This window comes from Chionomys nivalis, chromosome 7, assembly GCF_950005125.1.
Source record: "Chionomys nivalis chromosome 7, mChiNiv1.1, whole genome shotgun sequence".
Taxonomy (NCBI): domain Eukaryota; kingdom Metazoa; phylum Chordata; class Mammalia; order Rodentia; family Cricetidae; genus Chionomys; species Chionomys nivalis.
In genome coordinates, this window is record NC_080092.1 from 76,734,413 (window position 1) to 76,757,637 (window position 23,225).

Here is a 23,225-nt window from a genome sequence, read left to right on the forward strand (position 1 = left end):
TCTAAATAAAACTTACGACACTAAGGATCAAATCCAGGGCCGAGTGCATGCTAGGCTCTGGATATTCCATAGCTAAATCCATAGCCCTTTATTAAAGAAATCCTGTACCGAGTGTGCTCACTTAATCCCAGCACTCGGAAAGCAGAGACAGGCAAATGTCTGTGAGTTTAAGGCTAGCCTGGGCTACATTTTGAGTTCCAGGGCAGGCAGGGCTACCTAATAATAAAGAGACCCCAGGAAGGCTCTGAAGAGGGTGTCTGGAGGAAGGAGACTCAGGGTTTGGGGGAGCAGGGGGAGCAGATGGGAGGAGAAATATGTCAGCTTTTAGCCTTGGGCTCCTGCTGCTCCCTGCTGGGTTTGAGGGATTTGTTTGTTTGGGGTTTTTTATTTAATACATATCGGTGTTTTCCTGTATGTATGTTTGTGTCCTTAGAGACCAGAAGAGGGCTTTGGGTTCCCTGGAATTGGAGTTACAGATGGTTGTGGGACCTGGGGATTGAATTTGGATCTTCTGGAACAGTAGCCAGTGCTCTGAACCATTGGCCCATCTCTATGTCCCAGAGATAGAGAGAGAGAGAAAGAGAGAGAAACATGAACTCCATAGTTAACCAAATGCCTACCATCTATCCTGTTCTCAAGCAGGTTACTTGTGTGACTTTGGAAAAAAATCACTTAAACTTTCAGGCTTTAATGTTATTATCTACAAAAAAGAAGGCCAGTTTCTGTTCATAAGGTTGTGATCAGAGAATTTATGTGAAAAGTATGTAGCCCTTACTTAATGACAGCACATAATTCTTCTCTCCCATCTGCTAGCACCACACTGAATCTACCCTTTGGTGTTGAGCGTTTACTAGGAGTTCAATAAATTATTGGTAAGGTAAGAGCAGAATGAGGGCCAGCAAGATGGTTCAGTGTGTAAAGATGCTTACCACCAAGCCTGACACTTGAGTTTCATCCTTGGGACCCCATGGCACAGCAGAAAGAAAGAACCAACTCCATCCTGGGCAGTGGTGGCATACGCCTTTAATCCCAGTACTCAGGAGGCAGAGGCAGACAGACATCTGTGAGTTCGAAGCCATCCTGGTCTACAGAGTGAGTTCCAGGACAGGCTCCAAAGCTATACAGAGTAACCCTGTCTCAAAAAACCAAGGGAAAAAAAAAAAAAGAACCAACTCCCAAAAGTTATCTCTGAGATCCACACACAACACAAGCTGTAGCATTCACTTTCGTACACACACATATAAATAAATTTAGTTCCATTTTTCTTTAATGAAAAAAGTGGTTCATATACCAAGCATTCCTCAGACACTCAACTCGGTTGAGACACAGAGTTCTCTTACTACCCAATGAAGAGGCCTACATGGAAATCCATCATGTCTTCTGTGGTTTAGGAATCTCATCACTGACCCCAGAAAGAGCCTCCAAACTTCTCTTCCGGAAGAAGCCAGAGCCATGTAGCCTATCTCACAAGCAGCAACAAGGACGCAGTTAGCAGAAAGCCCTCCTGCTGACCGCCGCTCAGCACATCCAGACATTCCAAGGCCCCATGCAGCTTCATGCCCACTTAACTCACTGACTTCCAATTTGGGTCTTAAAATATTTTAGAGGAAGATTTTAATAACGAAGCGGATGTGAACATCCCGCGGATGCTCCTGCACCCCTTTTGGGCCCAGATATTTCTGAACGGCTGTTTCTAGTAAGAGCTTCCCTTCCTCCCCGTCCCCCACCCACCCAGGAGACGGGACACACAGCTCAAGCCGCAGCAGGGTGTTTAGCGCTCTTCAGTGCCTCCAGATTGTGGCGCTGGTGCAGGTCTCCTCAGACATAACGAATCACTCCTGAGAGCCTGCTGCTCGTAAATTACTTCCCACGATGCCAGCGACCACCGCAGAATTCAAGTTTGAATAGAGCAGGGAAAAGGTGTTTGAGAGGCCTGTTCACTCAGCTGCATTTTAATTTCCTTTTCAATCTTGTCCCAATTAATTTCACAGAATTAATCTCACAGAAGCAAACTCGGCAGCACCGAGGCTGTGGTTTTGAGTGTGGCGGTCGCTCTGCCTGAACATGAAATAGGAGCTAATATAAAAATCCATCTGCTGTGTTTGAAATACATGCCGGCTGCCGCTCGGTCCTGTTAGACATTCCAGGCATCAACAGCGGGGGGAAGTGATTTGGGGGTTAGTGGCCATCAGTACCTGGCAGGGGTTCAACAACAGGTGTACTCCAAAAATCCATTCTGTCTGAGCAGCAGGGCTGGCAGGGCAGGTGCTGAATCACCCTCAGTGCAGTGACACCATGCCCCCACTTGCCTCCTTGTCTCGGAGGATGGCAAAGCCCTTCTGTGAGCCAACACCTCTATGGTCACTTATTATCAGTGGGGAGAAAAAGGGAAGTAAAATGTCTCTATCTGGCCGGGCGGGGGTGGCATCTTTAATCCCAGCAGTAGGGAAGCAGAGGCAGGCCGATCTCTATGAGTTCAAGGCCAGCCTGGTCTACAAAGCAGGTTCCAGGACAGCCAGGCAGGGATACAGAGAGAAACCTTGTCTTGAAACCACCCCCCAACACACACAAAAAAAGAAAGATGCTTCCATCAGATAAGAGAGATCACAAGATCTCAAGTCCCCTTTCAGAGAAGTGGCGTGACTTCCAGCCAGCAAGCTCTCTCTCCCTAGAGAACTTTTCTTCTAAATGGTATAGATGTTTCTTTTCCTGCTTGAGAGAGCACAGACCGAGTGTCCACTGCAAAAAAATCAGTCTCCAGTTCCAGAAATGATTTGTGAGGTGTACCGCAAATTAAAAAGAGAAACTTCTTGCAGGGGAAGGGGTCACACACCTTTAGTCCCTGTGTGCTGAGGCAGAAGCTCTCTGTTGAATCTGAAGCAGCCTGGTTCTGACCCAGCCAGGGACACATACTGAGACTGATTCAAAATATACAAAGAGAAATTCAGTTGACTGGAAAGAAGAACCCACCCCTGACCGCATGAATAGGTAAACTGAGTCACGTGGCTGCATCTCTGAGGCCTGTTGTGTCCACCCCCAAAGGGTGTTAGACGCCTCTGCGACCTTATCCAGGGTCTTATTTCCTTGGCTATCAGCATTGGAGCAACAAGTTGGGCGTCCAATCCCGTAAGGCTGACGCTTACACGACAGCTTAGCTTTCCAAGAAGGGCTTTTCCTGGCTCCAACATGCCAGACTTCGGCCTGTCCTCTCGGACGGTGGAAACAGTATCATGCGGCACGTGATGTGGGTAGATGGACTTTATATGAACAAGGATAGAGTCATTTTGTCGCCTGGGATGGAACAGCTGCTCCCGGCTTCATCCGTCTGAATGCGGCAGGGCCAGGCCTGGCACACTTGAGCTATGTAAACATAAGGCCTGTTGTAATGGGATTTTAAAAACCCAGGATCTTTTCCCCTTACCTCCTCAAAGGACTACTTAACAATACAGACCCTTCTCCTCCCTTGAGCTCCTCCTTCCTCTCTAAAAGATCTGTATACTGTTTAAAAAAAAAAAAAAAAATCAGAGTGCAATAATACTTCTTCTTTTACGTGTATTTAGTTGAACATGACAGCAATGCTCATAAAAACCAATAAGTTAATCCCTTCAATTGCTTTAAATGAAGGATTTTATTTATTATTTATTTATTTATTTATTTTTAATTTCCGGACTCTGAGGGAAAAGAGGTGTTTGGTGACATCTAGTGTCCATTTAGGACTTCCTCAGGCACCGTCCCCTCTGCTCGCCTGAGTGGGGGGTGTGCCCAGGTAATTTGGGAATAGTAAGTGGGGAAAATATAGGCCTGGGGCACAGAGTGCCCAAACAGTGTGATGAATTGATCAATGCCTGTCAAAAAACGATTATTCACCTCTGACCTAAGCAAAGACGTAGACGGGGCACACCGTCAGAAAATATCTTTTCTTATTGATAACGGTATAGGAGAAACGCAGGTGTCCCCGCCACCCCAATTCATGTTCGCAAGCAGGTCAACACCGTGCTGTGATGACGAGGAGGAGGAGGAGGATGGTATTTTCTCTCATTAATAACCCCTATGGGAGGCTAGAGTTAGGAGGATGGGAATGGGATTTGGGGTCAGCTGGAAGGCAACGGTCATACACCGGTCAAATTCAGTGGAGGCCATTCCTTTCCCCCAGACAGGAACCAATCGTCTAGAACAAACCCTGGCAGCCTCATTCCTTCCAGGTAATTTTTATAAATGAGGGGATACCCATTCCAAGAGAGGACAAAAGGAAGAGGGTGTTTGTGTGTGGGCATATGCACACACTTAGCCTGCTAACAAGGGCCCACTGCACAAGGGCGCTCTCCCATTGAATCCTGGCTCTTCATTATAAAAATCCTTTTAAAAGAGAAAGAGAATACAACTGCATTTTTCTCTTTAATCTCCCTATTTCTAAACTGTTGTCCTAGGCAGGACCCTTTGCTTTCAAAACACACGCACACACACACACACACATGCACGCGCGCGTGCACCAGTCAGGTGGAAAGTCCCACACCAGATGTTTACATAAAACCACATAAGCCATGGTGGGGTTAGGTTAATTCTCAGAATCGCCCCATGCTTTACAAACTCCGGCGTTAAAAAAAAAAAAAAAAATCCAGCCATTTATTTTGCAGTGAATTTATAACAAATGCAGTTAAAGCCTTCGTCTTTTGACAGAGGTAATAATAAATTCACTGTTAAAGACGGTAGTTTAATTCCTTATACCTCCAATACTGCACAGAATAAACCATATTCATCACTGAGTAATTTTTTACCACATAAATCTTTAAAACTAACCGGTGAAGGCTGTTGAGACTGAAATATTGTAAATTTATTAGATGTGCCCATGTAGTATTGGATTCAGAGGTTTCCATTCGAATATATTACAGGGAAAATTTGTGTCTTTAACTGTGACGTTTCCTCCGTTTCCTGCCACCGGTACTATAACAAGCAGCTTCTCCAGAGTCAGCTGCATGTCTATTACACAGAGATTTAGTAATAAACTCTTGGCTAATCTGCCAGAGAGGCTGGATGGCATTTCAGTGAATGCCCTATTTAAAGGGAGTCGCAAAAGCTTTGTTTCTGGGTGGTTATGTTCTCAGAAGGAACTCAGCGGCCCTCCACTCTCCTGCCAGCGTTTCTTGATATCGTATGGATCCAGCACTCCGACCAAACTCGGAAAATATTGAAGCACATTATAGCCTCACTGCAAACATACAGAGCAGCCAGTTCTGTCAAAGTTGTACGGTTCATTATGGGAGACGTGGGGCAACTGAGGAGGACGCAAAAAGCTAGAAGCTGATGATATCCATAGACGCATGATATTTAATGCTAATTAAAAGATCATATTGATTCTCTGAACAGAAATAATAGACAATGTCTTCAGGAAACCTGCTATTTTAAACTGTTTTATGTGACAGGACATATTAAAGGCAATTAAATCCTCAGATTTGAACGCAAAAAAAAATCTTTTTGCCCAATTATATTAATTTTGAGTAAAATTCAGAACTGGCAAATGAGAAAATTCCAAACTTTTCTCATAATTCACCAATTAAGTGACATTTAAGCTGCAACCAATTGGTGATATCAAATTATATCTCCAATTCATTAGGAGAATGGTAATATAGCTAAGTTTAAAAAGATATTTTTTTCTTAAAAGAGGTTCAATTTTTTTTGTTTGTTTGTTTTTGTTTAGTGCAGAGATAGAGGAATTTTTCTGTCATTACTAATACCCCGTGTTTGGAAGGAGTTCCAAAAACAGAAACTTCCACGGAGCGTTTATAAACTTTATGATTCTTTCTCAAGAAAATGAAACCAAATAGGTTCCTAACCGCTCAACAAAGAGCACCATCCTGGCATTTCAAGCCTGCAGCCCATCGGGACGACTGCTGGAAGACAGAACTCGGCTGCAAAGATAAGCGTAATGCCAGCAATTAATAGTCAGCCTCTCGCATTCTAGTCGAGAGGACGTGTTTCTCGTCGTGATGTGGCTCATAAGCTGAGAGTGTCGGGAGCCAGATTCCTTTCGTGCATGAGGATTAAGGAGAAGGGGGAAAAAAAACCCAGCAGCAGCAACCCTCCTCCATCTGTAAATGAATGAACATCTTGATTTTATAGCTATTTGCTTTGTAAAACTGAGAACTGAAACAAAAATTACTGGATGCCTAAGTAACACTTTAATTCGGAATTCATTTACGTCGCTATGTAGTTGTCACAAACCATAATGCAGTATTTAATTAAAATAACAGAAATGCATCGAGATATGTCCTGGGGTAGCGATCACCAAATGATAGTCTGTGCCATCAGTATTTTATTTATGAAATGGTAGATTCTTAGGTGCAACTAGGCTCAGACAAGAGCATAAACATTTTAAACTTGCATGTTTAGAAAGGTTCCTCTTTTTTTTTTTTCCTGCTGTGTCTTTAAATTTTTTTTCTTCTGTGGTATGGGGTGGGGTGGGGGGGTTGTGGGATTGTTTTGCTGTGGATAAAGATCTCTCTTTCTTACTCTTGCTTTTCAACTATTGACCTCTCAAGTCTCTCTGGCTGTGAAATCCCGTCTGTTGTCATGGAAAGACTTGTGAGGTTCACAGGAGCCAAGGCAAGCGTGGGACATCTTAGGCAGAACTTGGACGTGGATTCCAGGAGGGGTAGGCTCTCCGTGCCTGTCCCCCCCCCGCCCCCGTCTTCCTTACCCCTCCGCCATCCATAAGTGCCGGTTAGAGTTTGCGTGCTCGCCTTCTCTACTTTGTGGATGCTCACTGAGGACGCCTCTCCTCTTCATAAACGCATAGCATCTGTCTTGCACGCACCCACCATCCATCTCCTCGTTCCCATCGGCTGTCCCATCCACCTCCTTGTCTGCAGAATTATGTTCAGCAAGGTCCCCGTTTATAGGAAATAAATAATGAAAATGGAAAAGACCAGGAAAGATAATCGAAACATTCAAATTGTTATTTTTCACTGTACTTTACACAAACAGAGCATCTATAAACAGCTAGAGACGGTGCCGGCTGGTCCCGTAAAAGCAATGGCTCCAGAACATTCTGACCAAGTAGATCTGACTGCATTGCTTCGTCTGGGTCCCAGTTCTCCTGCTCTTGGAGGCTCTGCGATCTGACCTTTTTAAAATGGTAATTCATGCCATGTTATTGTTGTCTTTCTGTCTGATTCTTATTTATCCTGCTTATCACAGCGCGTTTGTCATCACTTACGCTCTATATGATAATCGTACGGGCTGTGACACAGAAACACTCATGGCAGTCGCCTTCTAAAGGGGAAAAAAAAGTCCTTGTGATTGCGGTATGAAGATATTCTGATAATGGTGTCACAGCCCCGTCTTACAGTGAGGGTCTCTGGGAAGGAGGATTTCTTCTACACTTGTAATTATTTTAGCCCCTCTCACAGGTCACCTAAAAAGTTAATTTCAATTGCTGCTAATTTCCGTCCAACAAGAGCACGGTACTTTAAACCACCCAAAATAATTGGATTCAAAACAAATTTAGGAAATTGAGTGTGTTAGAAAGCAAATAAAAATATCCTTTTGGTAGGGAGGAGGGTGAAAGTGGTAAAAATGGCCTTTTTTTTTCCCCTCTCTCCCCTCTTCCCCCTTCACAACTTTGCCATTAAAGTTGCACCTACAGCTAGAAGTTTGTCCGTGAAAAATGGTCATTTTGTTTCTCTGCTCAAAGAATGTTATTAAAATGCTAATTTAAAAGAAAAAGGAGTTAAATATCTAGCGATGGTGCATTCTAATTGCAGCCATAATGAGCTCTCTAAATGTGCATGCCCCTGACACACACAGAGCATAAACAGCAGTAAACAGATCATTAGTACCCGCGTTCATTTATTCTGGCGACCTTACCATGACCCCACCGAGGGTAGGGTGAAAAGCAGGTGGATCTGGCTGTGACACCCCCTAGAGGGATCCAGGAAATGAAGCTATAAGCTGTTGTCATGGAAACGCCTATGTGTGCAGATGATGTAACACACCGACAGGCTGTAGGGCCCCCGCAACTGGGAGGTTCGCCTTTCCCTCGCCGGAACAATCTTGAGGATTAAATTATTCATTTCTTTAATTCACAAAGCAAAAGGAATCCTAATTTTCTGGGTGATGTGCAAGACTCTCCCATTCATCTAGGGTCTAACACAGTGACTCGTCCCCTCTTTCTCCGAGACCCACTCCAGTTTCCCACATTCTAGCCCCACATAGCTGAATCTGGCAAGATCAGGTGTGGAAATGCGGTGGTGTTCCAACGCTCAACATCTGCATTGAAAGGAGAGAAAACCAAGGGTTTCTGTCGAAATTAAAAATCTAAAGTGTCCTTTCCTAATGAGGGCATACTGGCTAGGGATTGAATGTACAGAGCTTTGTTTGGAGTACAGCAGCGGCAGGGTTAGCCCTGAGAACTGCCAAGCCCAACTCCGATGTCATGAGTGCTGAGAGCCCCTAATGCACACCTCGCCCTAGCAAGGTGCAAGAAAAAGAGATGAGGATGCAAGCAGCTGCTCACCCCTCCCCGTGCCCAGTAGAGAGAATGGAGATTAATAAATATAATTCTTTGGAGAATGATTCCACTCTATCCTACCCTGTTTTGCACCAAACAACCTCAATAACCTTACGGCAACAATAGAATAACTTTTCTTCTCCTTCTTATCTTTTTTTTTTTTTTTTTTTTAAGGAAGCAGAAAAGACAATCTCTGGAAATTATTTTAAAATAAAAAATCTCCCAGCCTGCACCTCCCCCTACCCCCCTCCCCATTGCACTTTAGATGAACCTGTGATATTGTAGCAATGGCCCTTGAAGTGCAGTGGGGAGGTGATTTAGGAGAATATTAAAGGCAATGTGGAGATTCAAGGCGCCTCTCTCAGGGAGATCTGGAGAAATACGCAGCACAGATGGGCCGAGCAGATTAAACATTTCCGTCACATTGTTTCCAAATTGTGTTGTGGTGCCTGAGGCTGGTACTGCGGTCAGAGCAAAACAGAGCGGTGGGGCTGGGAGCCGCACAGTTTATGGAATACATATTAATATGCCCGTCTCACATGGTATCACAATTCTATCAGCTCCGAGATGCTGCTGCCTCTATTGTTCCTGAATTCTGCACTCGGCACCTTGTTTCCTCCCATCTGTAAACGTTTACCTGGCCTGTCCCAGTTCTTCTTTAGGTGAACTTTAAGTTGCCTGCTATATGCCTACCTCTCTTTACAAACCTGCTTCACTTCCCCCTCCCTTTTTGATTTTTTTTTTTTTTTTTGTCGCCTCTCCTTGTACACACACAACTTCCACACACGATTCCGTCACCAACAACATCTGGTGTGTGCAGACCCTACACACCTCCCTGGCCTTGACTCCATGGACACATGTTCACACCCTCTTCAGGACGTGAGCGTCACAGTTGAGGCTAAATGTTCCCTCTCACTCAAGCGCTCCTAGGCCCTCCATGCGGAGTTAGCGTTCCCCTCAGAGCACTCCATTCTTAAGCCGGGACAAGCTTCGGGGACTCGTCGTCGTCGTGAGTGCCCTGACAGCTTTTGCTGACCACCTTCCGATGCTCCCTCTTCTCTAACGCTTATCTCCTCAGACATCCGGGCCCATCAATCTGCAGGGCAGCAAGTTCCCTGAAATGTAACAATAAATAAAACTGGCTCAGTTGAAGCAAACTTAATGATTCATTTGTGGTATGGTCTATAGACCAAAATTCTGAGTGATGGAAAAAGAGAAACTGATCACCAAGAACCTTAAGCACAGTGTGAAATAGCCTGGACAGGCCGCCAGACTACCAAAGGTTTTAGCCAAGGGCTAAAATCCTGTCCAGTGTCGCGACACCACCAGCTACCCAGCCAGGAAAATCTCACAGAACAATCCATGCTGAAAAAATAGGTATATCTGTCTTCAGCGACCAATTCCTGTTCCCAGCTTTCTTCGTCCAGCAGTTAGAACCCTCAATTTCTCTTAAAACTTAAGCTCTCTTAAAGAAAACATCCTCATTCCCAAAGCTGGATTTTAGGAGAACAGAATTCGTAGGCCAGTGTGTGTGTGTGTGTGTGTGTATGCTGATCTTGGAGTATACAATCTACTCTGCTTAGGAATTCAAAGTTCACTTCTTCACTAATGATAACATATGGTAAATGAGCACTATTAAGAGAAATAAGCAATCATAAGCCAATACTTGATTGGCTTTTTCCATACATATATCAAGTACTTATTGATCCTTCATGTCTGAGCCTGACTGATTGTCCTCTTGAAGAGGAATTCTCTGATTTACAATGATACAGTGAACTTTTGGTGGTTAAGACAGTGAACTATGAGGCATTTTCAGGGAATTCCACAGAAGCTTCGAGACCATTTTGATGTGAAAAGAGGAGGTTTTCCTTAGGAACTCACCCAAGACCCCCATCACAGAACCTTTTCAACGGAACTGACCCTGTCAGAAGACTTGTTCCAAATGCTACAGAGCGCGGTAAGAGGGTACCACACCTTTTAAGTCACAGTGAAGACGCTGGTGCCTTAGGACAGGTGAGCAGCTCCGTCAGGAAGCAAGGGGAAACCGACAAGGGAAGGACTCATGCCTAGAAGACCCAGCAAGTGAGGAGCAAAGATTCCTGGTTTGTTTTCATTGTATTTTGTTTAATAAAGTAGACGGTCTACAATAGGACAGAGTCCAGACCTGGGCCACAAAGTCCATGGTATTTCCCTCTAGAGTGCTATCTGTGAACTACGGAGGGCTCACAAACCTTTGAAAATCTAATGGGAAGTCTGGGCGCAAGATACACGTAAACATCCATACAAAATTTTATGTCCATTTCAAAAGTTCAAGAAGTCTTTCCCATCCGTCCACAGACGGGCTAAGGGTTCACAGACTCCAGCTTAAGACTTGAAGCCCTGGAGAATGTGAACTTCTTCTGTTGGAACGGTCTAGGATTCACTGAGCCTAGAAATTGAATTCTCATCCCAAGATGGGATGGTCATTCCAGGTCATGTCTGTGCTACTCCAGGGGAGCCATGGAAGAGCTTATACAAATAGGAACCAGCGGGGAGGAGAGAAATTAAAATGTAGCAATCATGGGGTAAGGGTATTTAATCTCTTTTAAGGTTTATGATAGGCGCCTGCTGGTCCCCCTCCCCATATCCCCTGACACCTACTGACAGGGTATTTACAGCGCCACACAGGGGCTCAGAGCCCTGTGACAGGAGGAGCACGGAGGAGGCCTGTGATAGTCTTGAAGCCATAAACAGCAATAGGAAGCCACTCGAGGCAGAGTCAAGCTGTGTGACAGGCCTGGTGTTGGTGACCATACTGCTTTTTGTTTATAGAGTTTGCTGTTCTTTTTATAGCAGGTTTGGTGGTCTGTTTGGGTCTTTTTCTTTCTCTTGGTGGTTGAGATTAGCATAAATCCTTTCCGGGCCGTGTACAATCCCCCACAAACACTTTTGACTGCGGATGGTGGTGAGCACCGTGTCGATTTCAAGTTCATTCAAACATTTCATTCATCCAAGCCAGTGGCTTCTCCATCCTGATAATGGAGTCGGAACACCAACTTTCATTTCCAGAACTCCTTCATGAGGCCTGAAAAGAGTTCAGGGAGATTTGACAGGGTTCAAGTTGAAGGAAACAGATGTTTGATCAAATGTGGAAATCAGGAACATGTTATACTTCTCCCGGGCGAAAGATGGGCGGCGAGAAGAAGACAGTGCAGCGTTTGGTGGGGTTGTCGTCGTTGTCCTTTGGTTTGGGGTGGCGGGGAGAGGTTGGTTTTTAGTTTTTTGGAATTTTGGTTGGTTGGTTGGTTGGTTGGTTGGTTAGTTGGTTGGTCGGTTGGTTTTGGTTTTAGGCTCTTTATCTAAAGCGTCTTCAGGTAATAATTCTGTAGCATTAAGGTCTTACCTTTACCCTCCATAGTATACAGCAATTGAGTGAAGCAAGTGTAGAATTTGGCTGCCCTGATGCTATCTAGACACACTTACAGGCTCGCGGCCCCAGTTGGAAGGTAGAGACACTCCTGCATTGACGATTGCAGGTCTCCTGGGAACCTGGAAGTACTCTTCCGGTTTCTCCAAACAGCTGTGCCAAGAGAAGTTCACATTTTATGGAAAAACATTGAACCTAGAAACTCAGTTCCATTCGATCCTAAAACTAAAATTCAAGAAGCAGCAACTTAATAAAAATGCAGTAAATTAGCACCTCTAGACAGGGGCAGGGTTCATTCGGAGCTAGGGTCTGCCTGGCTGAGCCAGTATTCTCTCCATTTTAATAGTTTAATAAAAATTAGCATAATTAACGAACATCTGTATGATCCAGAGTGGTGCAATTTGGCACTTGGAAACGAGGGCTTAAACATGATTGCTGTGAGTTTAATGTTGTTTTAATTCTTTTTGGCACTGCGCAGTGAAATAAACGTTTGGTGGTGATAGTTCTCGGCCGGATCTCATTTGCATTTTTCTCCCTTTGATTATGAGCAATTGTGGACTCCCCAGCAATTCATCAAAGTAGAAATTATTTTAAAATACCTCGTGGTGTTCAGACTGAGCTGGAGCAGTGCATGGGGGGTAGGAGTGGGAGAGAAAGCTAGAAGTTTCCATTCATGCTTTAAACACCTCAGCCCTGCAGCCCTTTCTGGGTATCCAACCAAGGGAAGAAATCTGGAAAAGACAGTCGGATCCCAGGACCTGTAGGTGCTTTGATTAAACTCCCAGGCTCCCACAGCAGGACACATATGGTCTCTGAGACGATGCTATCCTCACACTTCTGCTGGCTCTTTTGTTTTGAAGGGCAGAGAGTTCCTCTCAACTCATTTCTGCTCTTACCGCTGTGTGGAGGCCACCGCGTCTGCCGTCAGCAGGCAGGTCAGCACGCCCCTCGAGCAAGAGCGACCTGACTGAAAGCCTGGCCTTGGCAGGTGCCCTGCTGAGCCTCATCTGCTTCCTGTTTGCACCCTCTCTGAGTTGGCAGAAAGTATGTTTCCAAGACTTGGTCCCTACCCCTGACATCACAGCCAAAGAGGACTGTGACGTGTGAGTCAAAAGTCAGGGGTCTCAACTAATCCCCATGGAGCCAGGCCAGCCTCACGTGACACACGCTTCACTTGAGCAAGTTGCCTTTGGTCAGAAAGACTGCCAGGCAGCTTTCTGCTCCGTGAGAAAGCAAAAGAGCTAAAACTAGTTTTTATGAGTTACAGTCTGAGAGGAAGACAGTGTCCCAGCAAAGCCCTGCGGATGAAGACATTCCTGCAGCTCGGTAAAGCTGGGCAGCTATACCAGACAACCTAAGACACAAAGAATGGAGACACAGTTCAGGCTGGAAAACCAAACTAGGTGAAGGCGGAGGCCGCGCTAACTTCAGCATTGGAAAATTAACCAGAAACATCACGTGCACCAAGCTGAGCTTTGACATGTCCTGTCAGACATGGACTCCCTGGCGCGTGTGTCATACGAGAGACACACTCACTGTAGAGGGAGGTTGCCTGGGGGAAGGAAGGAATGAAGAATTGTACAGCATGGTGGTCGACAGACACATTCAGTTATTTAAGACAATGCTGTTGTTGTTTGAGGTTTCTTTGGGTTTTTGTTTGTTTGTTTTGCCTATTTATGTGTGTATAAATATTCACATGGGTGTACACAGGTGCTCATGCATATGTGTAGAGGCCCGAGGGAGATACTGAGTGTATTTCTTTTGTGTGTGTCACAAGGTCTCTCTTTCTCTTCTTACGTCATCCTGGCTGTCCTGGAACTCACTGTTTAGACCAGGCTGGCCTCAAAGAGATCCGCCTACCTCTGCCTTCCAAGTGCCACGATTAAAGGCGTGCAGCACCATGCCTGGCTCTGGTTATCTTTCTTGATCTCTTTCTACCTTACACACTGAGGCAGGGTCTCTCCCTTGAACCCAGAGCCTGGCAATTGCTACTCCAGTTAGCTGGTCCAGCTCAGGGGACCTCCTGCTTCTGCTTCCCGTGAGCTGGCATTCCAAGCCCGCTGAGGTGCCCACCTGGCATTTCTACAGATGCTGAGGATTGGAACTCCAGTCTTCTTTATTCTGTGGGACAAGTACTTCACCTGCTGGACAGTCTTCCCAGCCTCTGCTTTGTTTCGTTGAGATTTAGGTGCGGGGTGCATATGTGTATGTGTTTTGTTTTTATTTGGTTTGGTTTGGTTTGGTTTTAGGTTTTGGTGGTGGTGGTGATTTGGTTTTGGATCTTTTTTTTTTTTTTTTTTTTTTTTTTTGAGACAAGGTTTTACTTTGTAGCCCACACTGGCCTTGAACTCACAACAGTCTTTGCCTCAGCCTCTACCGTGCTGGGATTACGGGTATGAGCAGTCACACCCAGCTCCTTTTAGGACCTTTTAAAAAACTCAGTTTGGGAGCTGCATAGATGGCTAAGGATTTAAGTGTTTGAGAGTACCTGCTTTCCTTACAGAGGACTCAAGTTTGGTTCCCAGCACCCACACATGGCAGCTCTCAACTGCTTGAGTCCCCAGCTCTAAAGGATCCTACACCCTCTTCTGGCTTCCATGGCACATGTGCATATATATGATATGATATGTATATGCATATGTTTACATATGACTAATATGATATCGCAGTCTTAGTGAGCTCCAGGCTAACTTGGGCTAAAAACTGAGAGAGACCCCGCCTCCAAAGGAAAACAAAGTCCTTAAAGGATCCACTCAGTGGTCCACATCTCACTTCTGTGGCAGCTGAGATTTTTCTTGGCATGTAGGAACCCATCTAAGGCCACTGTCTCCGAAGGCAGCTGGCCTCTTTCGGTCGTAACCAGTTCAGTCAGCAGGGGAGTGTCTAGGAGTTAGTTGAAAGTCTGTTGTTCAGTTGAGAACGCAAACGTTTATTGCCCGTTCATTTCATCATGGCCTCTTCTAGTAAGCATTTATTTGGATCCACTCTGTCTTTACCACTGAGAACTCAAGAAACAAAACCAACAAGGGCCGGCCCTTAAAACTTCCTATCTGGCCAGGCAGTGATGGTGCAGGACATTAGCTCCAGCACCAACAGAGGCTGGCAGATCTTGAGTTCATGGCCAGCCTGGTGTACAGAGTGAATCGCAGGACAGCCAGGACAGCCAGGGCTACACAGAGAAATAATGCTCGAAAAACCAAACCAAAACAAAACTTCTTATCTGTCCGGGTTGGCGTTAACTGTGAACTTGATATAGTCTAGAATCACCTGCTCTGGAGTGAGGAGGGGTGGATACTGAATTGAATAATTTTTTTATCATGTGGCCATATCTATGATAAGAGCGTCTTCATGGTCTTTTTTAAATGTATGAATAATTGGCTTTCATGTATGTCTGTGTGCCATATTGGGTGCCTGGTGCGTGCAAAGGTCATAGAGGGCATTGGATCCCCGGGCACTGGAGTTATGGGCAGTTGTGAGCTTCCATGTGGGAATGGAACCTGGGTCTTCTGGAAGAGCCGCCAGTATTGTTAACCACTGAGCCATCTCTCCAGCCCTGTCTTAATGGTCTTTTTTTTTCCCTTTGGTTTTTCGAAATAGGCTTTCTCTGTAACTATGAAGCCTGTCCTGGAACTAGCTCTTGTAGACCAGGCTGGCCTCGAAGTCACAGAGATCCACCTGCCTTTACTTCCCGAGTGCTGGGATTAAAGGCGTGCACCACCACCGCAACAGCCTGCCTTAATGGTCTTAATTGATGTAGTAGGGTACCATCCATAGGCAGTTAGTTCTGAACTGTGTGAGAAAGCTAACTAAGCATTAGCCTGTGAGCAAGCCAGTCTGTGAGCCAGCAAGCAATGTCCCTTCATAGTTCCTGTCCTGACTTCTCTCGATCATGGACTGTAACCTGGAAATATAAGATGAAACAAACCCGTTTATCCTTGTCTTGGTGACTGATCTATTGCTGTGAAGAGACACCATGGCCAAAGCATTTAACTGGCGCTTGCTACAGTTTCACAGAGTTATATGTAGTCCATGATCATCATGGCCAGGAAGTGGAAGGCTTGGCTCTGAAGTAGTAGCTAAGAGCTTTACATCCTGATCTATAGGCAGCGGGGAGAGAGAGGGAGAGAGACTGAGCTTGGCATGGCTTTTGAAGCCTCAAAGCCTACTCCCAGTGATACACCTCTTCCAGCAAGGCCAAATGTCCTAATCCTCCTCACACGGTTTATCAAATGTGGACTAGGCATGCATATGTGTGAGCCTTGGAGCCATTCTCATTCAAACCACTACATCCCCCTAAGTTGCTTTTGGTCTGAGTATTTCATCATAGCAACAAAATGGAATTGGAATTAATCTTAGCCGGGTATGGTGGTAAACATCTGTAGACCCAGCACTCAGGAGGCAGGAGGATCAGGAGTTCAAGGCCAGCCTCAACTACACAAAACCCTGTCCAAAAAGAAAAGAGAGAGAGAGAGAGAGCACTTCACTTCCCATCTAGTGACTAGCATTGAGACAAAGGCAGCATGGTGCGTTAACGCTTCTCTGGGCAAGCATAGGGTTAGACCATGGAGTGGAGCCGTGTGACCCAGTCAGAGTGGCAGGGGGGTGCATCTTAGAGCATGTACCTCAGGAGTTGAAATCTGAAGGGTGCTTTGAAGGGAGCCCCATGATGTGGAGAAGCAGGAGCTGTAAAGGCAAAAGAAAGGCTCCAAGCACGAGAGAGCCTGTAGCCTGTGAAAGTAGCCCAGCTGACTTCTGTTTTAATAAGGAGGTGGATGGCAGTGCCAGGCACTGAACAAGACAGGTCCACAAGGGGCCTCATCCACCTTGTTAAGATGGCAAGAGGCCCATGCCTTTAATCCCAGCACTCAGGAGACAGAGGCAGGTGGATCTCTGTGAATTCAAGGCCAACCTGGTCTACATAGTAAGTTCCAGAACAGGGGAAAAAAAAAAAAAGGTTTGTAGTAAGGAGCTGCGGGCTGCATTCCTACCACCCAGCTCCCGGCCACCTGGCTAGCTTATGCCCCGAAATATCAACACACAAACTGAATTCATATAAACACTGCTTGACCCATTTCTATTAATGTATGTGGCACCATGAGGTAGTGACTTACCAGGGAGATTCTAGCCTACGTCCATCTTGGGTGGGAGCTTCATCGCATCTGCTCTGGAGAGGTGAGGCATGGCGTCTGCCTCACTTCCTCTTCCTCCCAGCATTCTGTTCTGTTTACTCCACCCACCTATGTTCTAACCTATCAGGCCAAGCAGTTTCTTTATTAATTAACCGATGAAAGCAACAGATTGATATGACACTCCCACGTCAAAGGTTGTCAAGGGGCAGTGGGGAACCCCACTAAGAGAGTAGCCGCATCATCTGTGCAAATCCAGAATGTTCTGGCTACAGGATGAAGAGTATGGTAGGGAAAACCGGGAGCAGGAACCAAGAAAAACTGTAGGGTGTTTCTGTAGCCCTCGTGAGAGGCACAGTCATGTGACTCTAGGGTGTTGGCAATGGGGGTGGAGAAGTGGGTAGAGTTCAGGAAGTGTTTGGAAAGCGGACTAACAGAATTGACTGGAAGGTAGGGTGGAGTTGGGAAGGACTTGATTTTTTGCCCTAAATAAGTAAGGGCATCTTGGTATTACTCACTGAGGTCAAGACCTTCGGAAGTGAAGCAAGCCGGGGAGTGGGGATGGGGATGGGAGCAGCCTCATGGGTTACATACAGGGCACCCTGAGCTTCAGCAGCTTCATGGACATGTACTTGGGGGACTTTTTGTGGTTTTGTTTCATTTTGTTTTTCGAGACAGGGTTTCTCTGGGTAGAATCAGAGGTCCTGAGTTCAATTTCCAGCAACCTCATGATGGTTCCCAACCATCTATAAGGAGCACTGGCTGTCCTGAAGCTCAGTCTATAGACCAGGCTGGCCTTGAACTCACAGAGGCCTGCCTCTGCCTCCCAAGTGCTGCCACCACCTGGTTGGGTGTTTTGCTTTTAGAGGGGGTTGTTGATTTGTGTGTGTGCCCCTGTATGTGCTTACACATGGATGTAGAGGCCAGTGAATAATCTTAGGTGTCCACCTTGGTTTTTGAAAGAGGATCTCTCACTGACCTAGAGATCACCAAATAGGCAAGGCTGGCCTTAAACGCAGAAATCTACCTGCTTGCTGGCCAGCAAACTCCACCTGTCTCAACCTCCCCAGCCCTGGAATTACAAGGGTGTACCACCATGCCCAGATTTTTTTTGTAGGTTCTGGGGATCAAACTCAGGTCCTCATTCTTGTACAGCAGGCGCTTTTCTGACTGATCTGTTAGTCCCAAGTCCACACTTGGGTCCTGGGACCTAGCTCTTTCATCTGTGCTGGAGTCCTTAATTGTTCATAAGCCATTCACAGAAACAGGGTGATAAAACTACAAAGGTACATGACTTTGTAAATCAGAAGAGGACTAGGACAGACCCTGGAAAACACATTAAAAAGGGAAGAAGGGCTGGAGAGATGACTCAGCAGTTAAGAGCATGGTCTGCTCTTCCGATATCCTGAGTTCAATTCCCAGCAACCACATGATGGTTCACAACCATCTGTAATGAGATCTGGCTCCCTTTTCTGGCATACAGACATACATGCAGACAGAACACTGAATACATAATAAAGTATAAATAAACACCTGGCTTTTAAAAAAATTAAAATAGGGGCTGGAGAGATGGCTCAGTGGTTAAGAGCATTGCCTGCTCTTCCAAAGGTCCTGAGTTCAATTCCCGGCAACCACATGGTGGCTCACAACCATCTGTAATGATGTCTGGCGCCCTCTTCTGGCCTGCAGACATACACACAGACAGAATATTGTATACAAAATAAATAAATATTTTTAAAAATTAAAAATAAAAAGGAGAGAAGATGAGCCTGCAAAGACTAAGAAGCAGAAACCACAGAGGTAGGAAGGGAGTGGGAAGGCAATAGTTACAGAAACTAGGAGAAAAGAGAATCATAGTGATAACGGAGCTGCTGAGAGGGCCCAGAAGGACACAGAGAATCTGTCCAATCATCAGGTGTTGGGAGACCATGGAGGGAGTGGCATGGGGTGATAGCCAGCTGTGGCAAGTTCACAGATATCCAGGACTATAAAGCCAAACAATATCACAAAAATAATAAACAGCTGGGCAGTGGTGGCACACACCTTTACTCCCAGCTCAGGAGGCTGAGGCAGGCAGATCTCTGAGTTCGAGGCCAATAGGCAAGTTCCAGGATAGCCAGGGCTACACAGAGAAACTTCTGTCTGGAAATAAATTAAAAGTAGAGTGATGGGGGCAGAGGCTGGACCAGAGCACCTGGAAGGATGAACAGACAGGAAGTGGAGGAAGCAAATCAGGAAGTCTGAGGTGCAGGTCGGTCAGTGGAGACTAGCAGACATGGGAAAAGGCATGCAGTGGAGACTAATAATTGTTTTCAACAATGAAAGACATGTGTGCATTTCAGAGCTGATGGGAAAGAGAGGCAGAAGTCAGACTCCATGAAATAGAGGAAGGGAGGAAAGGACAGAGGGAAGAAGGGAGAGAGGGAAGAAAAACAGAGGGGTGAAAGGAGGACGGAGGGGAAAGAGTTAAGCCCAGCTAGGCTGCATCCCCTATTTGACTGGGAGAGGAAGGGTTGTCAGTACAGGTCATTCCTTGGCGACTGGAGATGAACACATCTGACCTCTTTTCTCTTTGGAAGTGAAGGGGGTGATCTGCTGAGTGAGGGGGAGCAGGGGGAGCAGAGGACTTGGAGAAGAAGAATCACAGCAGACACAGAAAGATCCCCAGCTGAAGCCAGGGAGCCTGAACTGTACATGGTCCCCACCTGCTTTGCTTCTTTTTTCCCCTGCAATGCAATTTTCCCCCAAATTGCTGCTCAGCCACCAGCAATGCAAAATGTGGGCAGCGTCACGGTCCTGACACCCAACTGAAATGAAAGACTCTCAGGCCCTGGCTTGTTTGTTCCTCTCTGCCGTTAATTACCTGCCTGTCGTTATTGCTACAGCTCCTCGCACCTCTTCTAGGGAGGAATCTAAGGCTTAGAACACCTGTGGTCGGTACAGCACTTTCTCTTGTCCTGTTTCTATGGCGTCACTTCCATCCTCGCCGCCGCATGGAGAGGGAAAGACATCCGCACTCCTGCAGATCAGAAGAGCAAAACGAGGAGAACCTAAGGTCACATGGCTGCTAAATGGCCAGCCGAGGGTTTGCTCCCAGCCTATCTGACTCCAAAGGCCATTACTCTCTCCCATAAATGCCCAAGGAACAAGCAGTGTTTGACTCATCATTCTGTCCCTTGAGGAAATCCAGATAGCACTTTGCACAAGGCAGATGCTTGATGGAGCGTATTGATTTGAACTATGACCTGTCGCCCTGAACATCTTTAGTGTTCTGGCAGTTTAGTTAGTGTTCAACCTTCTCTGAAGAAGCCGTAGCATTCGCTTGGTTGGAGGGAAGGGGTCTGGAAAGATGGCTCAGCACCTAAGATGCATGTACCACTCTTCCACAAGGACCTGAGTTCGATTCCCAGCACTCATATCAAGTGGCTCACAACCACCTTTAACTCTAGCTCTAAGGAGATCTGACTCCTCTGCCCTCCAAGGGCACCTTACCTACATACAAGTACATACACACACACATACACATATACACACACAATTAAAAATAATATATAGCAATTATTTTTTAAAAAAAGAAAAGTGAGATGTGATGTGGTGTCTCAGGCCTTTAAATCCACACTTGGGAGAAGCAGGAAGAGCTCTGAGAATTAACACCAGCCTGATATAGTGAGGCCCAGATCAGTCAGAGCTACATATGAAGACCCTGACTCAAAAGAAAGAAAGAGAAAAGGTTTTTTTACTTATTTTTATTTTATGTGCCTGAATGTATGTCTATATAAGGATATCAGAGCCTACAGTTACAGGCAGTTGTGAACTGCCATGTAGATGCTGGGAATTGAACCTGGATCCTCTGGAAGAGCAATCAGTGCTCTTAACTGCTGAGCCATCTCTCCAGCCCTGAAAGAAAAAGGATTTTTTTTTTTTAATTAAAAAGCTTTTGGTGTAGTATTATGTACCTACAATTCTAGCCCTCAGGAGTCTGAGGCAGGAGGATCAAAAGTTACAGGCCAACCTGAACTGTAGATTCAACCCCTACCTCTGGAAAAATAAAAAGTTTTCAGGGCTGGAGAGATGGTTCAGTGGTTAAGAGCACTTTCTGCTCTTGCAGAGGACCTGAGTCTGGTTCTTAGCACCCATGTCAGGCAGCTCTCAACTGCCTGTAACTCCAGCTCAGAGGATCCAGTGCCCTCTTGTGGCCCCCACGGGCACATAAACATGCATGTACACACACAAACACACACACTGACTCACACAAACATGTAATTAAAAACAGTTTTTAAAGCTGTTAGGTTCAGCCACAGCATTAAGTATGCAGATAAGTTCAGTCGCTTCATAGACGGGGGGGGGGGCAGCAAAATGAGCACATTTCCTTTAACAAAGATGACTTTGTTAAATACAATAATCCAGTGAAAGGTGTGTCCGCGGTTCCTTCTGGCAGCCAGCAAAGAAACCAGCCACAGTGTATGAAGTTTCTAGAAGCATTTCTCCAACCGCTACCATCGTCTTTTCCCTTTCAGGAGTACAACATGTATGGCTGGTGGGTAGGAGAGCTGAACAGCATCGTTGGGATTGTTCCAAAGGACTACCTCACCGCCGCCTTTGAAACGGAAGAACGATGAAGCCCAGGTATCAGCATCGTCATCAGTTCCTGCCCTTGGTCGAGGGGAGTTTGTCAGCCATGACTTCACTTCTCTGTGACATCATCAGTGAAGTAGCCTTTTCCTTCCTTTCCAAAAATGATGTTAATGATTCAGACGAAAGGGGGTAGGTGTGAACATACGTCATATAAATGTATGATATTCTCAAAGATTAAAACATAGCAAATAAAGTTAAGATGGAAATTTAAAAAAGATTAAAAAAAAAAAAAACAGTGGGTTAGAGCAGTTGGTAGGCTGCATATCTAGCATGCTTGGAGCCTGCCCTCATCCCCAGCACCACATAACACCGGACGTGCTGGTACATACCTGTAATCCAGGAAGATCAGAAGTTCAAGGTCATCCTCAGCTACATAGCAAATTCTAAGTCATTCTGGACTACATGAGACCTAGGGTCAGGGGAATTGTGTTTCCCTAAGTCTAGGGACCATGTCACTTAGCACTAGACTCAACTAAAGGTGGCAGAAAGGAACAATGACTTGATTGACAGAAATTCATTTTGCTCCTTTGTATAAATCTAGAAGGAAATGGTCAGAGGCACTCAAGTTTTTGGGAGCTTTGTGCCCTGTGTGGATGACCAGTATCTCCCAGGTTGGCTGAGATGGAGGCTTCAGCACCAGCTCTGGGTCTCAGAGGGAAAGATACAAGACAGCAGAAGGGTGCGCCCTCTGCTGTTGAGGACACTTCACAAGCTCCGTGCACAGCACTCCGCTCACAGTCTTCCTCCAGCACAGTCTATCCCATTGTCTAAAAAGGGAGGAGAGGAGGCTGGAGGGCCAGCCCAGTGTTCAACAGCAAGGACTGCTCTTCCAGAGCCCCTGAGCTTGAGTCCCAGCACCCATCTTTAGTGTTCTAGCATGTTGGTTGGTACACAACTGTTCCTGAAGAAGCCACAATATTCTGCTTAGTTTAAAAGGGAAGGAGACAGGCCATAGAGATGGTTCAGCGTGTTAGAGCACTGACTCTTCCAGAGGACCAGAGGTCCATTCTCAGTACCCACATGGCAGCTCACAGCTCCAGTTCCAGGGGGCTTTGGTGTCCTCTTCTGGCTTCTATGAACATTGCATGTGCTTGGTGCACAGATACAGGAGAAACATCCATACACATAAAATTACTTCTTTAAGAAGTTGGAAAGGCCTGGTGGTGGTGCATGCCTTTAGTCCCAGCACTTGGGAGGCAGAGGCAGGTGGGTCTCTGTGAGTTCAAGGCCAACATGGTCTACAGAGCAAGTTCCAGGACAGCCAGGGCTACACAAAGAAACCCTGTCTCAAAAAATTTAAAGAAGTTGCAAAGTCATTGGAAAAAACAGCCAACATTGACCTCTGGCCTCCACATTCATACCCACATGTACATTAGTACCAGTACATGCGTGTGCACACACCTACACTCACATGTACATACCCCACACACCACACCCACAAAAATTCAACCTTTTATGAGGATTCCTAGGATTGTAATCAAATTCATTTTTAATAACTACTTGGGAGGCTGAAGCAGTAGGATTTTGAGTTCAAGACCAGCCTGGGATACAT

At 45.8% G+C, this 23,225-nt stretch overlaps 1 protein-coding gene across 1 annotated transcript in view; it reads left to right on the forward strand.

The window, feature by feature from the left end:
- Skap1 (src kinase associated phosphoprotein 1) overlaps positions 1 to 23,225 on the forward strand; it is a 291,122-nt gene that overhangs the window by 265,050 nt on the left and 2,847 nt on the right. Inside the window, exon 12 of the mRNA XM_057774954.1 lies at positions 21,556 to 21,664. Within this exon, the coding sequence (XP_057630937.1) occupies positions 21,556 to 21,657 (102 nt within the window). The 3' untranslated portion in view covers positions 21,658 to 21,664. The remainder of the gene's footprint in view (positions 1 to 21,555; positions 21,665 to 23,225) is intronic.